Consider the following 15,603-nt stretch of genomic DNA (forward strand, 5'->3'; position numbering starts at 1 on the left):
ATTTCATTGTATACCTTGTGGATGATACTCCCACGTCCATTGTAGAGGCATATGCATCTCCAGATGCAGATGACTGGAAAGAAGCTGTTCATAATGAGATGGACTCGATTCTTTCTAATGGAACTTGGGAGCTATCAGAATGACCCCATGGATGCAAGCCTGTGGGCTGCAAATGGGTGTTCAAGAAGAAGCTAAGACCTGGTGGTAATCTTGAGAAGTACAAGGCGCGGCTTGTAGCTAAAGGCTACACACAGAGAGAAGGCGAAGATTACTTCGACACCTATTCACATGTCGCTAGACTTACCACCATTCGAGTACTACTATCCATGGCTGCCTTGTATGGTCTTATCGTTCATCAAATGAACGTAAAGACAACTTTTCTTAATGGAGAGTTGGAAGAGGAAATCTATATGGATCATCCTGATGGGTTTGCAGTAAAAGGTGAAGAAATTAAGGTGTGCAAGTTGCTGAAATCTTTGTATGGCCTGAAACAAGCACCTAAGCAATGGCATGAGAAGTTTGACAGAACTTTAACTTCTATAGGCTTTGTTGTCAATGAGGCTGACAAGTGCGTTTACTATCGCCATGGTGGGGGCGAAGGAGTTATACTGTGTTTGTATGTGGATGATATTGTGATATTTGGTACAAACATGAAAGTAATACACGAGGTCAAGTATTTCTTGTCAAAGTGCTTTGATATGAAAGACCTGGGAGAAGCTGATGTGATTCTGAACATCAAGCTTATTAAGAACGAGAGTGGGATTACTCTAACGCAATCCCATTATGTTGAGAAGATCTTGAGCCGGTTCGGCTATATTGATAGCAAGTCTTCTCCAACACCTTATGATCCTAGTGTGACATTGCGCAAGAACTGGAGGATTGCCGTAGATCAATTGAGATATTCTCAGATCGTTGGCTCACTCATGTACTTAGCAAGCGCGACTAGACCTGACATCTCTTTTGCTGTTAGCAAGTTGAGTAGGTTCATGTCAAACCCGGGTACTGATCATTGGCATGCACTTGATAGGGTCATGCGCTATCTATGTGGTACAATGAGTTATGAGATTCACTATTCAGGGCACCCAGCTGTGCTTGAAGGATATAGTGATTCAAATTGGATCTCTAATGTAGCTGATCTCTACGCCACTAGCGGGTATGTATTTACCTTTGGAGGTGGCGCAGTGTCATGGAGATCTTGCAAGCAAACCATATTGACGAGGTCAACTATGGAAGCAGAACTTACTGCTTTGGACACAACCACTGTTGAATCAGAATGGTTGCATGAGCTCTTGATGGACTTGCATGTGGTTGAAAAACCTGTACCGGCAATCTTTTTGAACTGTGACAATCAAACTGTAATTGTCAAAGTGAAAATTTCTAAAGATAACGCGAAGTCATCAAGACACGTCAAGAGACGTTTGAAGTCTGTCAGGAAATTGCGAAACTCCGGAGTAATAACTGTTACATATATTCAAACAGATAAAAACTTAGCAGATCCCTTTACAAAGGGACTATCACGTAATGTGATAGAAAGTGCATTGAGGGAGATGGGTTTGAGACCCGTTGATGTTACACCATAGTTGTAACCCAACCTTTGTGATCGGAGATCCCGTGAATGAGGACCTGGGAAGAACAAACTAGTGGTTTAATTGAGGAGAGTATTATGTGACCCTCTCTATGTGAAGATGCACAACTCTCAATTGCTGTAAGGCAGGTTGGTAACAAGCCTTAATGTGTTTATGTTGGCTATTTTAGCAAAGATGCTGTCCTACAGAGCATTCTTGAAATAACACACCTATATGAGTTCGATTGTTAAACGTCGCAATCTATGAGATTTGGGTGATCTCTAGTAAACTCATGAAGAGACCACGAAGTATGACGCATATGCTTCACCCGCGGGGTAGGCTACTGGAAGCCATGTACTGGTTATGACTTTGAGTGAAACCTTGTTCACGCAAAACTTGCAATTCGAGGCTTATTCCATTGTTCAAGTGTGAATGGATGTAGCTTAAGGTTCTAGGCGGAAGTTCAACTTAACAGTCTCCGCTGAAACACTGGTATATAAACAAGCAGCGAGTATTGGTAAATCTCTAAATGGGGATTTGAGATCTGGTGGGGGATTGTTGAAATATTGAGCCTGCACTTAGTGGCCCATACTAGATTTCAGATTTTCCTATAAATCTCAAAGCCCACATAGTGACAGCCTTGTGAGTTTGAGCCCAAGTTGGTGGCAGCTCACTAGGGAGTGGCAAGAGGTGGAAAGTTTAGTCCATGGAAAGTTGGGAGGAAGTTAGACCACCTTATAAGGTGGGTTGTTCCACCACTAGTAAGTGAGTAAGAATAGGAGTGGTTCACGCGCGCTCCTCCTCCTCCTCGCTCGCTCGTCTCGTCTCGACTCGACTCGACACGACACGTCACGACGCGCGCCGCGCTTGTGGTGAGTGGATTGAGCCTCGAGCGGAGACTTTCCTTACTTTTTGCAGCTCAGGAAAACGAATAGAGTCCTAGACGGATGCGTCGCAGTTAGTCGATTCGGGTCGCTCCCGGACCGTGGGCTATCTATAACCGACTCGAAACGTGCGTGCGACGTGGCGTGGCCCACGTTGCCTAGGGTTTCCTGAGCCTATATAATCTCCTGCCCGGCTACCGCAGAAACACATCTAATACACGAGTTAGGGTTTTGCCACTTCTCTCTGCTTGCGCCGCCATTGTAGCCTACTCCATCCCGCGCGCCGACGTGCATCGGCGAACGGGAGAGCAAGTCTCCGGAACCGCTCGTCCTTGCGATCCTGTACGGGAGAGGGCGAATTAGGTTTTTGGGAAGCGCTCTGCGCGACTGCTCAAGTTCTTCATCACGGGTCGCCTTCCGTCCAAGTCGGGCGGTGCTGCCTACCGTCGTCTTCAACGCCGTCTACTTCGACCCATCGTCCCCGTCGTCAACAACGTTATCATCAACAACGTTACTGCTGCGACATCGTCTGCTACACCTTCACCGCCACCTCCACCAGATCGGTACGTGTGACATATCTCGATCTATTTAGCGATGGATGTTGTACTGTTTGCTCTGCTACTGTTCATGTTGATCACTGCATCTAGTATGTTCGAGTTTCACATGTTAGTAGATACTGTCGTCATGCTTAATATTCTGAAATTAATCATGGAAATTGTGCCTAATTATCCAACAATAACTGCTAGCGCCCTCACCCTAAGAAGCAACTTGAATCTTGAATCGATACCATGAAGCCAATTGCCAAAGATATTGGCCACACTAGTCGGGGGGATATAGGGTAGACGCTACTTGGATGACTGACCATATAGATCTCGCAAATTAGCACTGAAAAATAGGTGTTTAATGGTTTCGTCCTGATTACAGAAAACACACCGTGAACTTCCATGCCAATTCCGCTTGACAAGATTGTCTTTGGTAAGAATAACTCCTCGACGAAGATACCATCCAAAAAATTTAATTTTTAATGATATCTTCATCTTCTAAATTTTCTTATTATTATTAACTGGTATATCAGAATAAAGAATCGCATTGTATAAAGATTTAACTGAGAAAATACCATCTATACACGGTCTAAATGTACTGGATGATCATTTTCTCACTCAGTCATCTTTGCGATGATTTGTTGGCAGATCAACCGACAGGGGCTTTACCAATGGTAGCACATATGTGAAGGTATCAAAATCTTGAACGGCCATTTGAAAGAAAAAAAAATCTTGAACGGCAAGTCGTAGATCAGAAAGTCAGAAACAACTTCACTTGCTGTGTTCCTGGAAGGTTCGATAGGATAGCGTGAGCCCCAAACTTTCGGACTTATATGCTCTCTTTATCTTGATAAATTCGAAAGTTGCGAATCCGGTTTGTACTCTCCAGCTCCAGATCGATCCTCCTCCGCAGCTAGCCATGCATGGCTGCCAAAGATGAGCAGCAGTCACCGCTGCACATCCTCTTCTTCCCGTTCCTAGCCCCCGGCCATCTCATTCCGATGGCCGACATGGCCGCGCTCTTCGCCTCCCGCGGCGTCAGATGCACCATACTCACCACGCCCATCAACGCTGCCATCATCCGCTCGGCCGTCGACCGTGCCAACGACGCTCTCCTCCGTGGCACCGGCTGCCCGGCCATCGACATCTCCGTCGTGCCTTTCCCTGACGTCGGGCTGCCGCCAGGTGCCGAGAACGCCATGGCCGTTACATCGCAGAGCGAGCGCGGCAAGTTCTATCAAGCGGTGAAACAGCTCCGGGAGCCCTTCGATCGGTTCTTGGCCGACTCCCGCCCCGACGCGGTCGTGTCGGACAGTTTCTTCGATTGGTCCACGGACGCCGCAACGGAGCACGGTGTCCCGCGCCTGGCGTTCCTCGGCAGCAGCATCTTCGCGCGGTCCTGCAGCGACAGCATGCTGCGCAACAACCCGGCGGAGAGTGCCCCCGACGACCCCGACGCCCTCGTTTCCCTGCCAGGGCTGCCGCACCATGTCGAGCTGAGGCGGTGCCAAATGATGGACCCAGCCAAGAGGCCGGAGCACTGGGCAATGTTCCAGAGCTTGGACGCCGCGGACCAGAGGAGCTTCGGCGAGGTGATTAATAGTTTCCGCGGTCTGGAGCCAGAATACGTCGAGCACTATCAGAGGACGCTCGGTCGCCGCGCGTGGCTCGTTGGGCCGGTCGCACTCGCCGGCAAGGACATGGCTGTAAGAGGCAACACCAGCGCGCCCTCGCCAGACGCAGAAAGCTGCCTCCGGTGGCTCGACACCAAGCAGCCTGGCTCGGTGGTGTACGTCTCCTTCGGCACAATGACCAGTTTCGCACCATCGGAGCTGCACCAGCTTGCTCGCGGCCTCGGCCTCTCAGGCAAGAATTTCGTGTGGGTGATTGCCCGCTCAGGCCCAGACTCTTCAGAGTGGATGCCTGAAGGCTTCGCCGAGCTGATGGCGCGCGGCGACTGCGGCTTCATCATCCGAGGCTGGGCACCGCAGATGCTCATCCTCAACCACCCGGCCCTCGGCGGGTTTGTCACGCATTGTGGTTGGAACTCGACTCTGGAGGCCGTGAGCGCCGGTGTTCCGATGGTCACGTGGCCACGTTACGCGGATCAGTTCTACAACGAGAAGCTCGTCGTGGAGGTGCTCAATGTGGGAGTCAGCGTCGGCGCCAAGGACTACGCATCGGCTATGGAGGCCCACGAGGTGATTGCCGGTGAGGTAATTGCTGAATCCATCGGGAGACTGATGGGCGGCAGTGAGGAAGGCGACACGATACAAATGAGGGCTAAAGGTCTCTGTGTGGAGGCGCGGAGAGCGGTGGAGAACGGCGGATCTTCCCACAGTGATGTTGGAAGGCTCGTGGACGAGTTGATGGCTAGGCGAAGCCGTGTGAAGGTTGGAGAAGACATCTCCACAAACTAATAAATTCTGATCTGATGACTCGTCTATAATCGTACAACCATATATATTTCCCCACATGCCAGCAGTGTTCACCTTTTCACGAATTATTGGTATTATCTAACTTTAGTTTGACAGCAGACTTGATACACAATAAGCTACACGTATGGTTAGACAAGTTCTTGAATTCAAACTAACTGCCCTGAAATGATGACCTAATGAATCATGTAGTCATTCAAACGGGCAAACCACATACTACAGTTCTACTTAGAAGCATGCGTGGTTAAGCGTCAGGGGTCATACAAGATTGTTTTCTATCAAAACAGTGATTGGGGCGATAAAAGTCACGCTCAAGTTTAGTGACGCGAACGCTCCTTGGATTGGATGAATCACACCGAAGCGAGGGTAGCACATGTCGCATACAGGCTCCACCTTGCTATCTTCACATACACATATCCTCATCACATAAGGATGTTGACGGTAGCATGTCTTGCAAATGCAATCCGCTGAAGAACAAATACGCAGAGAAGCAAGGTCAGAGACTAATGTAAGAATGCAACATGAAGTAACGAATATAAGAGAGGGGGAGAGAGAGAGCCATACAACCACCATGACAACGACTACCCCACACAACATGGAAACCAAGGAAATTGTAGGCTTCAGTAATTGGTTCATCTGAATACACAGGAAACAAAACTCCGTCGTTCCCTCGGCTCCTCAAGTTAAGTAATGAAAAAAGCAATGGAGGAAAATTCAGCTTGAAAGTACTTCTTAACGAGGGAGAGGGAAGCAATATGTGTGAATCATATGTGCCTTTGAAGATCGTACTCTTGATGTCTTGCACAACAAAAGAGGATCTGATCAATTAGATACATACCTAGAGGGGTGCATGTGACGACTTCATTGACATTCTTTCCTCTATGATTGAGCTCAAAAAAGAAGAGAGGAGGAGCGGGCATGAAGGAGAAGCAGCCAGAGAACTTCCGACGTGCCACAAAGTTTCCATGATTCCAGCACATGCCCCTGTTAAGTCTGCTTCCTTCAGTCACCGCACCAGGAGCAGGTTCGTACTCATCACCCTAATCAACCAATCAATCAGGAAAAAGGAATTAGTACATGTAGTAATAAGCTGAGAAAAGTAATTGGTTTGTTTTGCAAGAACAAAGTCCCTTTTTCTTCCCAAACTTTTCACTAGGCTCATGTTTTCCCCCAAAATTTTATTTGGCTCACTAAACGCCCCTAAACTACAAATAGTGGTCCATTTAACCCTAAATGGACCATTATTCGCAATTTCAGGGAAAAATATGAGCCAAGCATAAAAAGTTCAGGGGGAAAGCGTACTTCTTTTCTTTTATTATGAACGAAAAGGAATTTGACACAAGTAACAAGGTAAAAGAACATAACAGAAAAAATAGAACATATATTACTTTGGGTCTAAAAAAAAGATATTGGCACAGGGCAGGGAAAACAAAACAAAACAAAAAACGGTTTTGCTATGTTTTAGTCAACTGAGATTTTCTTAAGTCTAAGTCACTTACAAAAATGTGCTTTGAGTTGCACTTTTCTGTTAAAAAAGTGCAATTGCACTTTCCTGACAAAAATGTGCAACTGAACCGAGTTGCACTTTTTTTTTAAACTATAGTTGCACTTTTCTGAGTTGACTGAGACTTAAAAAAATCTCAGTCAATTGAGACATAGGCACACCCAACAAAAAAAGCACCAAACGACCGAATTTTCTTAGTCGGTGCCTCCTCTGGTACGTTCAGGAATTAGGAAGATATGCAGTATGGACACGCTGCCTGAAGCATCCATCGGAAGTGAAAACAGGAAGCAGTAAAGATTGTTCTAGTGGAGTCTAATTCAAAGCGGTGAAACAATAGTCCCAAACTGCAATACTAAATTGGTAGGCAGGAATGTTCAGTAAGGAAGAACAAATCACCGGATGCTTGTACCACTCGAGGCATTTCTGCACAATCTTGCGATCGCGATCTAAGCGTTCCAAGCGGCCCAGCACCTTTGGCCTAACAAAAGACATACACACGGATCAATTAAGAACCCCGCAAATGTTGAATATAATAGACAGGGTGCGAACTGCACGGTCATGCGATCCCATTCCGATCGATGAGAGATTGGATTTATGCGTGTCAATCAATCGAAGTCGAACTGTTGGATGGACTGGTCACTCGAACCTGTCCGGACACCTCTCCATCTGTTGGTAGGTCAGCGGTACGCCGGCACGGATGGGCTCATGATCCGGCCGGAGGAAAGGCGAGAGGGCGCGCCACAGCCACCCCCACCACCTCCTTGCCTCCATCTCCTCCTCATCCTCATCGACCGGCACCACGGGGTCGGGGTACCTACTCAACGGTTTGCCTCCAATGAGGCCATGAGTCTCTTCTGCCTTCGCTGTGGCGTCGGCGGCGCCCACCATTCCGGAAGTACGGCGCTACTCCGAGTTCGACGCGGTGGCGAGTCTCCTTCGCTGCGATTCCGATCTTGTCCTCCGATCCTTGGTTGCGGTGCCGGCGGCGCCGATCTTGTTCACCGTGGTGGTGGAGGACTCGCCTCGCTCGCTTCGATCCCTATTTAGCACAAGCACCTGATGCGTTTCGTAGTACAAAGACGCTACTCCGAGCCCGTCGCGGTGAGAGGCTCGTCATGTTAGAAGTCAGATCCCACTATGTATCGGCAACGAAATCGTTTCACAGCCGTCAACGAAAAGTGATCATAACCGTTGGATACCTGAAGCATTTAGTGTGTGCTTCGAATTTCTTCAATGTCCGAGCGTCCGTCCGTTGCGTCAGTCCACGGACACGAAAATGGTCATGGGTCTATTTACGTTGGGTCTCCAGCGGCCCGACGCATTTCAGGCGTGGGCCATTTTTTATTCAGAAATTTTCGAAAACAGGTTAAATAATCTAATTGCACGAAATTATAGCTATCATATTGGCTTAAATTAAGGTATCTATAGTACGGCGTAAAATGGAGTCCAAAAGAGGCACAACATGGCCAGTACAACAAATCAAGTCCAAAAGGAGGCCATGGTGCTTGACAATGGCCCCGCACATCAGGCATCTCGCGCGCGGATTTTGGCACGCTTCTTCATGAACCAGGCCCTAGTGTCGTCGTCCATGTTACTCATGTCGGCCAGCATGATCCTTGTGCCTCCGCACGGGTTTTAGCCTCGGCGTCCATCCTTCTAGCCTCGGCGTCACGCAATTTGACCTCAGCGTCTGTCTTTCTGGCCTCGATGTTAATCCTTTGGACCTCAATGACTTCTTTGGTGAGGTTGAGGTAGATGGTAGCTGCGGCCTCTTTTTTCAGACGCTTCTTCTCGTCTCTTTTATCCATGGTGGCTTAATTCTCGGCCATCATCTTCTCCAAGGTCTACGTGAACGCAAGGGCTGCTGCCTCCCGGGCTCGATCGGCCTTGGTAGCCTTATGGCCCCGGGGACGAGGTGGAATGTTGGAGATATGCCCAAGAGGCAATAATAAAAGTGGTTATTATATATCTTTGTGTTTATGATAAATGTTTATATACCATGCTATAATTGTATTAACCGAAACATTGATACATGTGTGTTATGTAAACAAACAATGAGTCCCTAGTAAACCTCTTAACTAGGTTATTTGAATAATAGTTTTTCAATGAAAGACCTTGGTGAAGCATCGTACATATTAGGCATCAAGATTTATAGAGAGAGATCAAGACGCCTAATAGGGCTTTCACAAAGTACATATCTGGACAAGATTCTAAAGAAGTTTAGAATGGACGAAAGTAAGAAAGGGTTCTTACCTATGTTACCAGGCAAGGTCTTGAGTAAGACTCAAGGACCGGCTACGGCAGAAGAAAGAGAAAGGATGAGTCAGATCCCCTATGCCTCGGCAGTAGGCTCTATCATGTATGCCATGCTATGTACTAGACCGGATATAGCACATGCTGTTAGTTTGACTAGCAGATATCAAAGTGATCCAGGAATGGAACACTGGACAGCGGTCAAGAATATCCTGAAGTACTTGAAAAGAACTAAGGATATGTTTCTTTGTTATGGAGGTGACCAAGAGCTCGTTGTAACCAGTTACACCGATGCAAGTTGGAACACTGATCCTGATGACTCTAAGTCTCAGTCTGGGTACGTGTTTATATTGAATGGTGCTGCAGTAAGCTGGGCAAGCTCGAAGCAGTGCACGGTGGCGAAGTCTTCAACAGAATCGGAGTACATAGCGGCTTCAGAGGCTTCATCAGAAGCGGTATGCATGAAGAGGTTCATTGTAGAGCTCGGTGTGGTTCCTAGTGCATTGGACCCACTAGTCATCTACTGTGAGAACATGGGTGCCATCGCCAATGCACAAGAACCAAGATCACACAAGAGGCTGAAGCATATCAAGTTGCGTTATCATTCGATTCGCGAGTACATCGAAGATGGAGAAGTAAAGATTTGCAAAGTACACACTGATCTGAATGCAGCAGATCCGTTGACTAAAGCTCTTCCTAGGGCAAAGCATGACCAACACCAGAATGCCATGGGTGTTAGGTACCTTACAATGTAATCTAGATTGTTGACTCTAGTGCAAGTGGGAGACTGTTGGAGATATGCCCAAGAGGCAATAATAAAAGTGGTTATTATATATCTTTGTGTTTAGGATAAATGTTTATATACCATGCTATAATTGTATTAACCGAAACATTGATACATGTGTGTTATGTAAACAAACAATGAGTCCCTAGTAAGCCTCTTAACTAGCTTGTTGATTAATAGATGATCATTGTTTCATGATCTCCAGATCCCGCTATTGGTTATTGGTCGGAGAGAGTTCTCAACCATGTCTACATAGTTCGTGAACCGTAGGGTGACACACTTAAAGTTTGATGTCGTATTAGTAGAACTTGAATATGGAATGGAGTTCGAAGGTTTGTTCGAAGTCTCGGATGGGATCCCGGACATCACGAGGAGTTCCGGAATGGTCCGGAGAATAAGATTCATATATAGGAAGTCATTTTATAAGTTTGAAAATGATACGGTGCATTTATGGAAGGTTCTAGAAAAGTCCGGAAGAAATCACTTTGGAAGGCGGAGTCCCGAAGGGACTCCACCTCCCATGGCCGGCCAATCCTAGAGGGGTGGAGTCCCAGGTGGACTCCACCAAGGGTGGCCGGCCACCCCCCTCATGGAAGGGTGGGAGTCCCACTTGAGGTGGGAATCCCACCTTGGGTAGGTTTCCCTACACATGGAAGGTTTTGGATTGGGGTCTTATTCGAAGACTTGTATTCCAACACTCGGAGAAAGTGGGTTTGAGTTCCTCGTTTGCTCGGTTGTTTCATCTTTTTTTTTTTCAAATTGAATTGTTGATGTTTCGAGTCTTCTAATACAGGGAAGATTTGAACACCCCTACACCGAATTCCTATTTTTTGGTGAGGACACAGCTCGGGACTTTATTCCTGTTAAGCAACTCCGTGAGAAGTACGACCAGCCACGATATGAAGCTTCTGGAGATGAAAATGACGACGATGGCAGTACAAATAGCTGAACGGTGAGGATGCACTGACAGTGTGGGGTTCAACTATTTTCAAATACACTTCAACTGTTCCTTTTGCCAGGAAAATAGACTCCCACCTTAATCTAATTTTCAATCAGGTAACAAGAGTTTTGTAGACCATTCCTGATGCACACCACCAAGGATTTAGAATGATGGATGACATAGATACGATCTGGTAGCTACATAGCAATGGGCAAATTTTAGTGATGACCGAGCTATCACAGAATCGCAAGAGTGCACAGAAACATGCAAGGAGAGAAGCTACATGTAGCATCTGACCTTGCAGATTGGGGTGATATGCACTGTGCAGTCCAGGAATGATTGCAAATATTAAACATGCAAGCTGCAACTTCCTCCCTACGCTTGAGTGTGAATGGTTCTAATGTCTGGGAATGTAAAGAAGATCCTTATGTATATGTGGTGCATATCTGCCTGTGAACCCTCTGATATGTACATAGCTACATACATCATACTTGCAATTTTGCTGAAGTATATAGAATAAGAAAGGCTTTAGGTACAGTAGAAATGTTGCACTTATCCTCCGTGGAGGCCACATGTTTGATAACCTGGAAGAAAGGGTGAAGATCCCCGGATCGGGAGTCTTCATGCCCCGGACAAGTGGAGTACTAGCTGTTCGAAACGTTTTAGGTCTTGTTGTCTCGTGACCGAGCAGCCGAGCACGCTTCTGATTAAACGAACGATCGTACCTGTTAGTTGGTGGAGAAAAAGAATCAGTAATCTGCAGACGTGACAGACTACCCGTATACTATCTAGGTCCGTAAACAGTGTCAATCAATGGAGCCTTTGCTCCATATTACTTTTTTTTTTTGAACAAAGGAGGACCCGAAGGTCCCAGGCTGCTTCATTTAGCGGTCGGTGGGTTACAACTTACATCGAGACCCCTAACAAATTGGGGGATAACAGATAAGGCCATGACTTTTACAGAAAAGACCCTAGGACTAAAAATGAAAAAGCAATCAAGTTCTTGGTCTTCTCCACCGCTATCAGGAGATCTCGCCGCCCGGGAATCGACGCCACCGCCGGGGAACATGCCACTTGGGGTGGTGTCAACTATGGAGCCCGAGCTGAGATTAGAGAATAACTTCCACAAGAGCGCTGGCACACAGCGGCGCCTTGGCGGAGCGGAAGAAGATGAGCTCATGGTGAGCTCGGCACCAGAGCAGCAGGTGGCACAAGAGGCCACGGATAGCGGCGGCAACAGACGCCGTCGCTTGTGAATCGCAGTTGCGGCAGCCAGACGAGGCCGACGCGTCGATGGAGCATCACCCACCCCTCCTTCTCCATCACCACCAGAGTGACCAGATCGAGCAAGAGGGAGAACTCCGACGCGCCATGTACAGCACCCACCTGCAGAAAGCCAAGACGAGGGTGTCGCCCTGCTCCGCTTTTCCTCCTCGCCGCCGCGGCCGACCAGGAAAAGCAGAGCATCATGACGCACACCTCCCCATCTCTTCTCTCCCTCTCCACCATGGCCGGCCAAGAGAAGCGACGCAGAAACACCCCCAAACTTCAGAGGAGATCTCCTAGGGAAGGCCTTATTTTCGGAGACATCGGCTGTGGATCTGCCCGACGCAAGCGGCTCCACCCACCGGAGCACCACGAGGAGGCAAAAGAGCAGCAGCCTGAGCGGGATCTTGGCCCGAAGATCACGCGCTCTGCTCCAACTACAGGGAAGAAGGCCCAAAATCGGCAGAACGCCGCAAACCCTACTAAAGCTATCTACTCTGGCGCCCTCTCCTCTCCATCTCCGGCCGGCTATTCCGGCGGAGAGGAGGAAGGAGTGGCCCGGTGAGGTGGAAGAGGAGGACATGTACTGTAGAGAGGTGAGAGCGAGATGGGGGGGGATGAGCTTGCAACTTGCCCACGCGATTTGCATGGTTCCACTGTCAATAATTTCAGAAAAGAAGTTTGATGAGGGTGAACTTCTTGGGGGGATATAACATGAGATCGCTTTCTTTTTCACATTCATCTTTTAACAAGAATTCTAGTTGGTATCTTAGATCATATGATGTTTACTTTGGATCTTTCGATGTATAAAAGCTAGATTGTTATGCATGCGCAGTAAAGAGTGTCATTTCCTTCTAATTCTTTTTAAACATAAGGCACAAGTACGCAGTTTTAAATTAATAAAGCCACGAACGGATAAGGTTACAAGATGCTGATAGATCAGCTTACAAGACACCAACACACTAACACTAGGATTGTTGGAGTCCTCATCCACCAAGGCAAAACCACTCACGAGAAGTGGCGAAAGTTGACACCCGAAGATAGCTCGCCGTCGAGGGGTAACCAGCCAGTTCTTACTCCAAAGGCCAGAGGGCCACGATCCGTCTCCAAAGCCGAAGGAAACCCCTGCTCCCTCGCCCTGGATCGAACGAAGCTGTACCGTCGGCCGGAGTCGCTCACCCTAGAGCTCGAACGGAATACAATGACATTGCGACCAAAGAGCAGAGACCACACCTGACCACCAAGAATGGTCAAGAGCACCGCGAGACCAACTCCACCGCCGACCACGAGGGCTCGCCAGGTCAGACGCAAGCTTCTGGTGCCACGAAGGAGCAGCAGCACAGAGAAATGGCACCCTCGCCAGAGAACCGAAGGGAGGCGCCGCAAGAGAAATCAGTCACCACTTCCAACCGAATTTGACCAACCACACACTGCCCCTTACCCAAAACGACACCTTCAAGAAGGACACCACGCCGGAGGCGTAGTCGCCGCCCATTCTGCGGGGAATACGGTTTTCACCCGGGACTACAGGGAAAGATCGGAGGGAGGCTATCCTCGACAGCGCCTCCAGCGAGGGAGTGATGCCCGCAGGCGTCACCGCCATCGTGGCCACTGGCCAAGGATTTCTTTCGGAGGCTCCAGCCCCCCAACCCACTTGCAACCCACCTAGCCAAGTTCCGACGCCAGGCGGGCCACGGATCTGATAGAGGAAGAACGGCCTTCAGGTCTAACGCACGACGCCGGAGAGGTCGATACACCGGACCAGGACTTGCCGCTGAGTTGTTGCCCACGTAGCCGAGGATGGCGGCCAGCATCCATGCGAGCACCACCCCGCTAGAGAGTCGACGTCGCCCACCAAGCCAGGGCCACCGCCCTGAATACCGGAGCCCCCACCGAGCAGGAGACGAGCAACCTCCTCCCTTACCTAGGACGTTCCGGAGATCAGCCGTCGGAGCCGGAGAAGACCGCCAAGCAGCCGCCACAGCAGCGGCGAGCCCAACGCGAAGGTCCTCCACCTATTCACCGCGGGGAGCCGAGAGCCCGAGATCCCCGCCGCCCCCTTCACTGGCGTAGCGATCTCGGGGGGAGGGGGGCGACGAGGAGGGGGAGGTGGAGGGGAGAAGCGGCGGCGGGGGTCGCTAGGGTTTCTCCCCCTCGGTCGCGAAGAGGGGGCGACGCGAGGGGAACGGTTCGTAATCCCGTTGGGGTTTTGGTTGCCTCTTCCTTCTAATTCTTGATGTATGCTACAAACAGTTTTTCCGATATTGTAGATATGTTTATTTAATGTTGTATTCGATGGGCATGTATATGGAATGCGTTATTTGTTTTGTTGCAAACATTGTTTTGCTGCAAACAAATAAGATTTTGTTGCAATACGTATTTGTAGTTGGCTACATTGATATGTTCAAAATGTAATAATATTTTCACAAGTTTTTAAAGATCCCAAAAAATACGTTGTTGTAGTTGAAAATACTTCAATAGGTACGCTCAAGAAATAGGCCAATTCGGCAGCTTTTTGTTCCATTGTTGCTCTTTAAAAATGATTCACGCATGTATTACATTAATCAAATGGTCAATATTTCACACTAATTAGACCGCTAAGGAGGCCGATCCTTCTCCAAGATCAGCTAGAACGCTTAGCGTTGGCCATAAAACTCTTTACTCCCGTCTGTCTACTACAGCAAGCTCTACTACGACAAGCTTTGCCTGACTCCAGCGATGGAGGGGCGAGAACAGCGGCGCGTCTTCGGCTCGTGCTAGTGTTTGTAGTCGTCGCTAGGTGGTCCAAGTACCAATTTGTAATTTTCTTTACTTTTTGGGTTATTTGTACTACTACTGTTGATGATTATTAATAGATCGGTGGATTTCTCGCAAAAAAAAAAAGTAAACTCTACTACTATAATGCATTAGTTTTGAATTTGATTTTCATTTCCACTCTACACTCTCGCCAGGCAAGGCAGAGTCCCTTTTAACCATCCACTTCACCTCATTGGACGGTTGTCAGCATATGGATTCGCCCCTGCTCACTCTCCCGCGGACATATTTTGGCAGCTTCTCGATCGTTCCCGACAACTCCACAACCTGTAGCGCTTTTAATGTTTTTAATTTCAAAATAGGAGTTGTTGCCGGCGGCCTGTGCTCCGCACACAACGCCCCTGTCCAGTTGTAAACTTGCAAACCTATCACTTGTATCTCTCGCCGCTCATACCTCACAATTTCACTGCACCTCTATTTTCTTTTTCTCCCTTGCACACCGTTCCTTCGTTCTTCAAAGACCTTGTTGCTGTCAGCTCAGAGGGCTTGGTTGAGCTAAAGTGTCACCGCTACATCTGTTATACATCCAGATTGGCACCTTTTAGCTCTCTCCGGCTCCGTCGGCCGGCGTACAGGTACGTATACAATCTGTATGTAGGCAAGCCTGCCCTGTACA

The 15,603-nt window shown here is 48.2% G+C and overlaps 1 protein-coding gene and 1 long non-coding RNA gene across 2 annotated transcripts; both read left to right on the top strand.

The window, feature by feature from the left end:
* Positions 1–3,914: 3,914 nt before the first annotated feature.
* Positions 3,915–5,411, top strand: LOC124668491 (scopoletin glucosyltransferase-like). The gene has a single exon (XM_047205621.1). It carries the CDS (start codon positions 3,915–3,917, stop codon positions 5,409–5,411), a length of 1,497 nt encoding a protein of 498 aa, XP_047061577.1.
* A 5,349-nt stretch (positions 5,412–10,760) lies between these two features.
* Positions 10,761–11,444, top strand: LOC124668492. Its single transcript, XR_006991717.1, has 2 exons — positions 10,761–10,919; positions 11,024–11,444. It is a non-coding gene; the product is annotated as an uncharacterized LOC124668492 (long non-coding RNA).
* The last annotated feature ends 4,159 nt before the right edge of the window (positions 11,445–15,603 follow it).

This window comes from Lolium rigidum, chromosome 6 (genome assembly GCF_022539505.1).
Source record: "Lolium rigidum isolate FL_2022 chromosome 6, APGP_CSIRO_Lrig_0.1, whole genome shotgun sequence".
NCBI classification, from domain to species: Eukaryota; Viridiplantae; Streptophyta; class Magnoliopsida; order Poales; family Poaceae; genus Lolium; species Lolium rigidum.

Bases quoted from the DNA above. Each gene is read 5' to 3' on its own strand.
- LOC124668491 (XM_047205621.1), top strand. From the start codon at position 3,915: ATGGCTGCCAAAGATGAGCAGCAGTCACCGCTGCACATCCTCTTCTTC.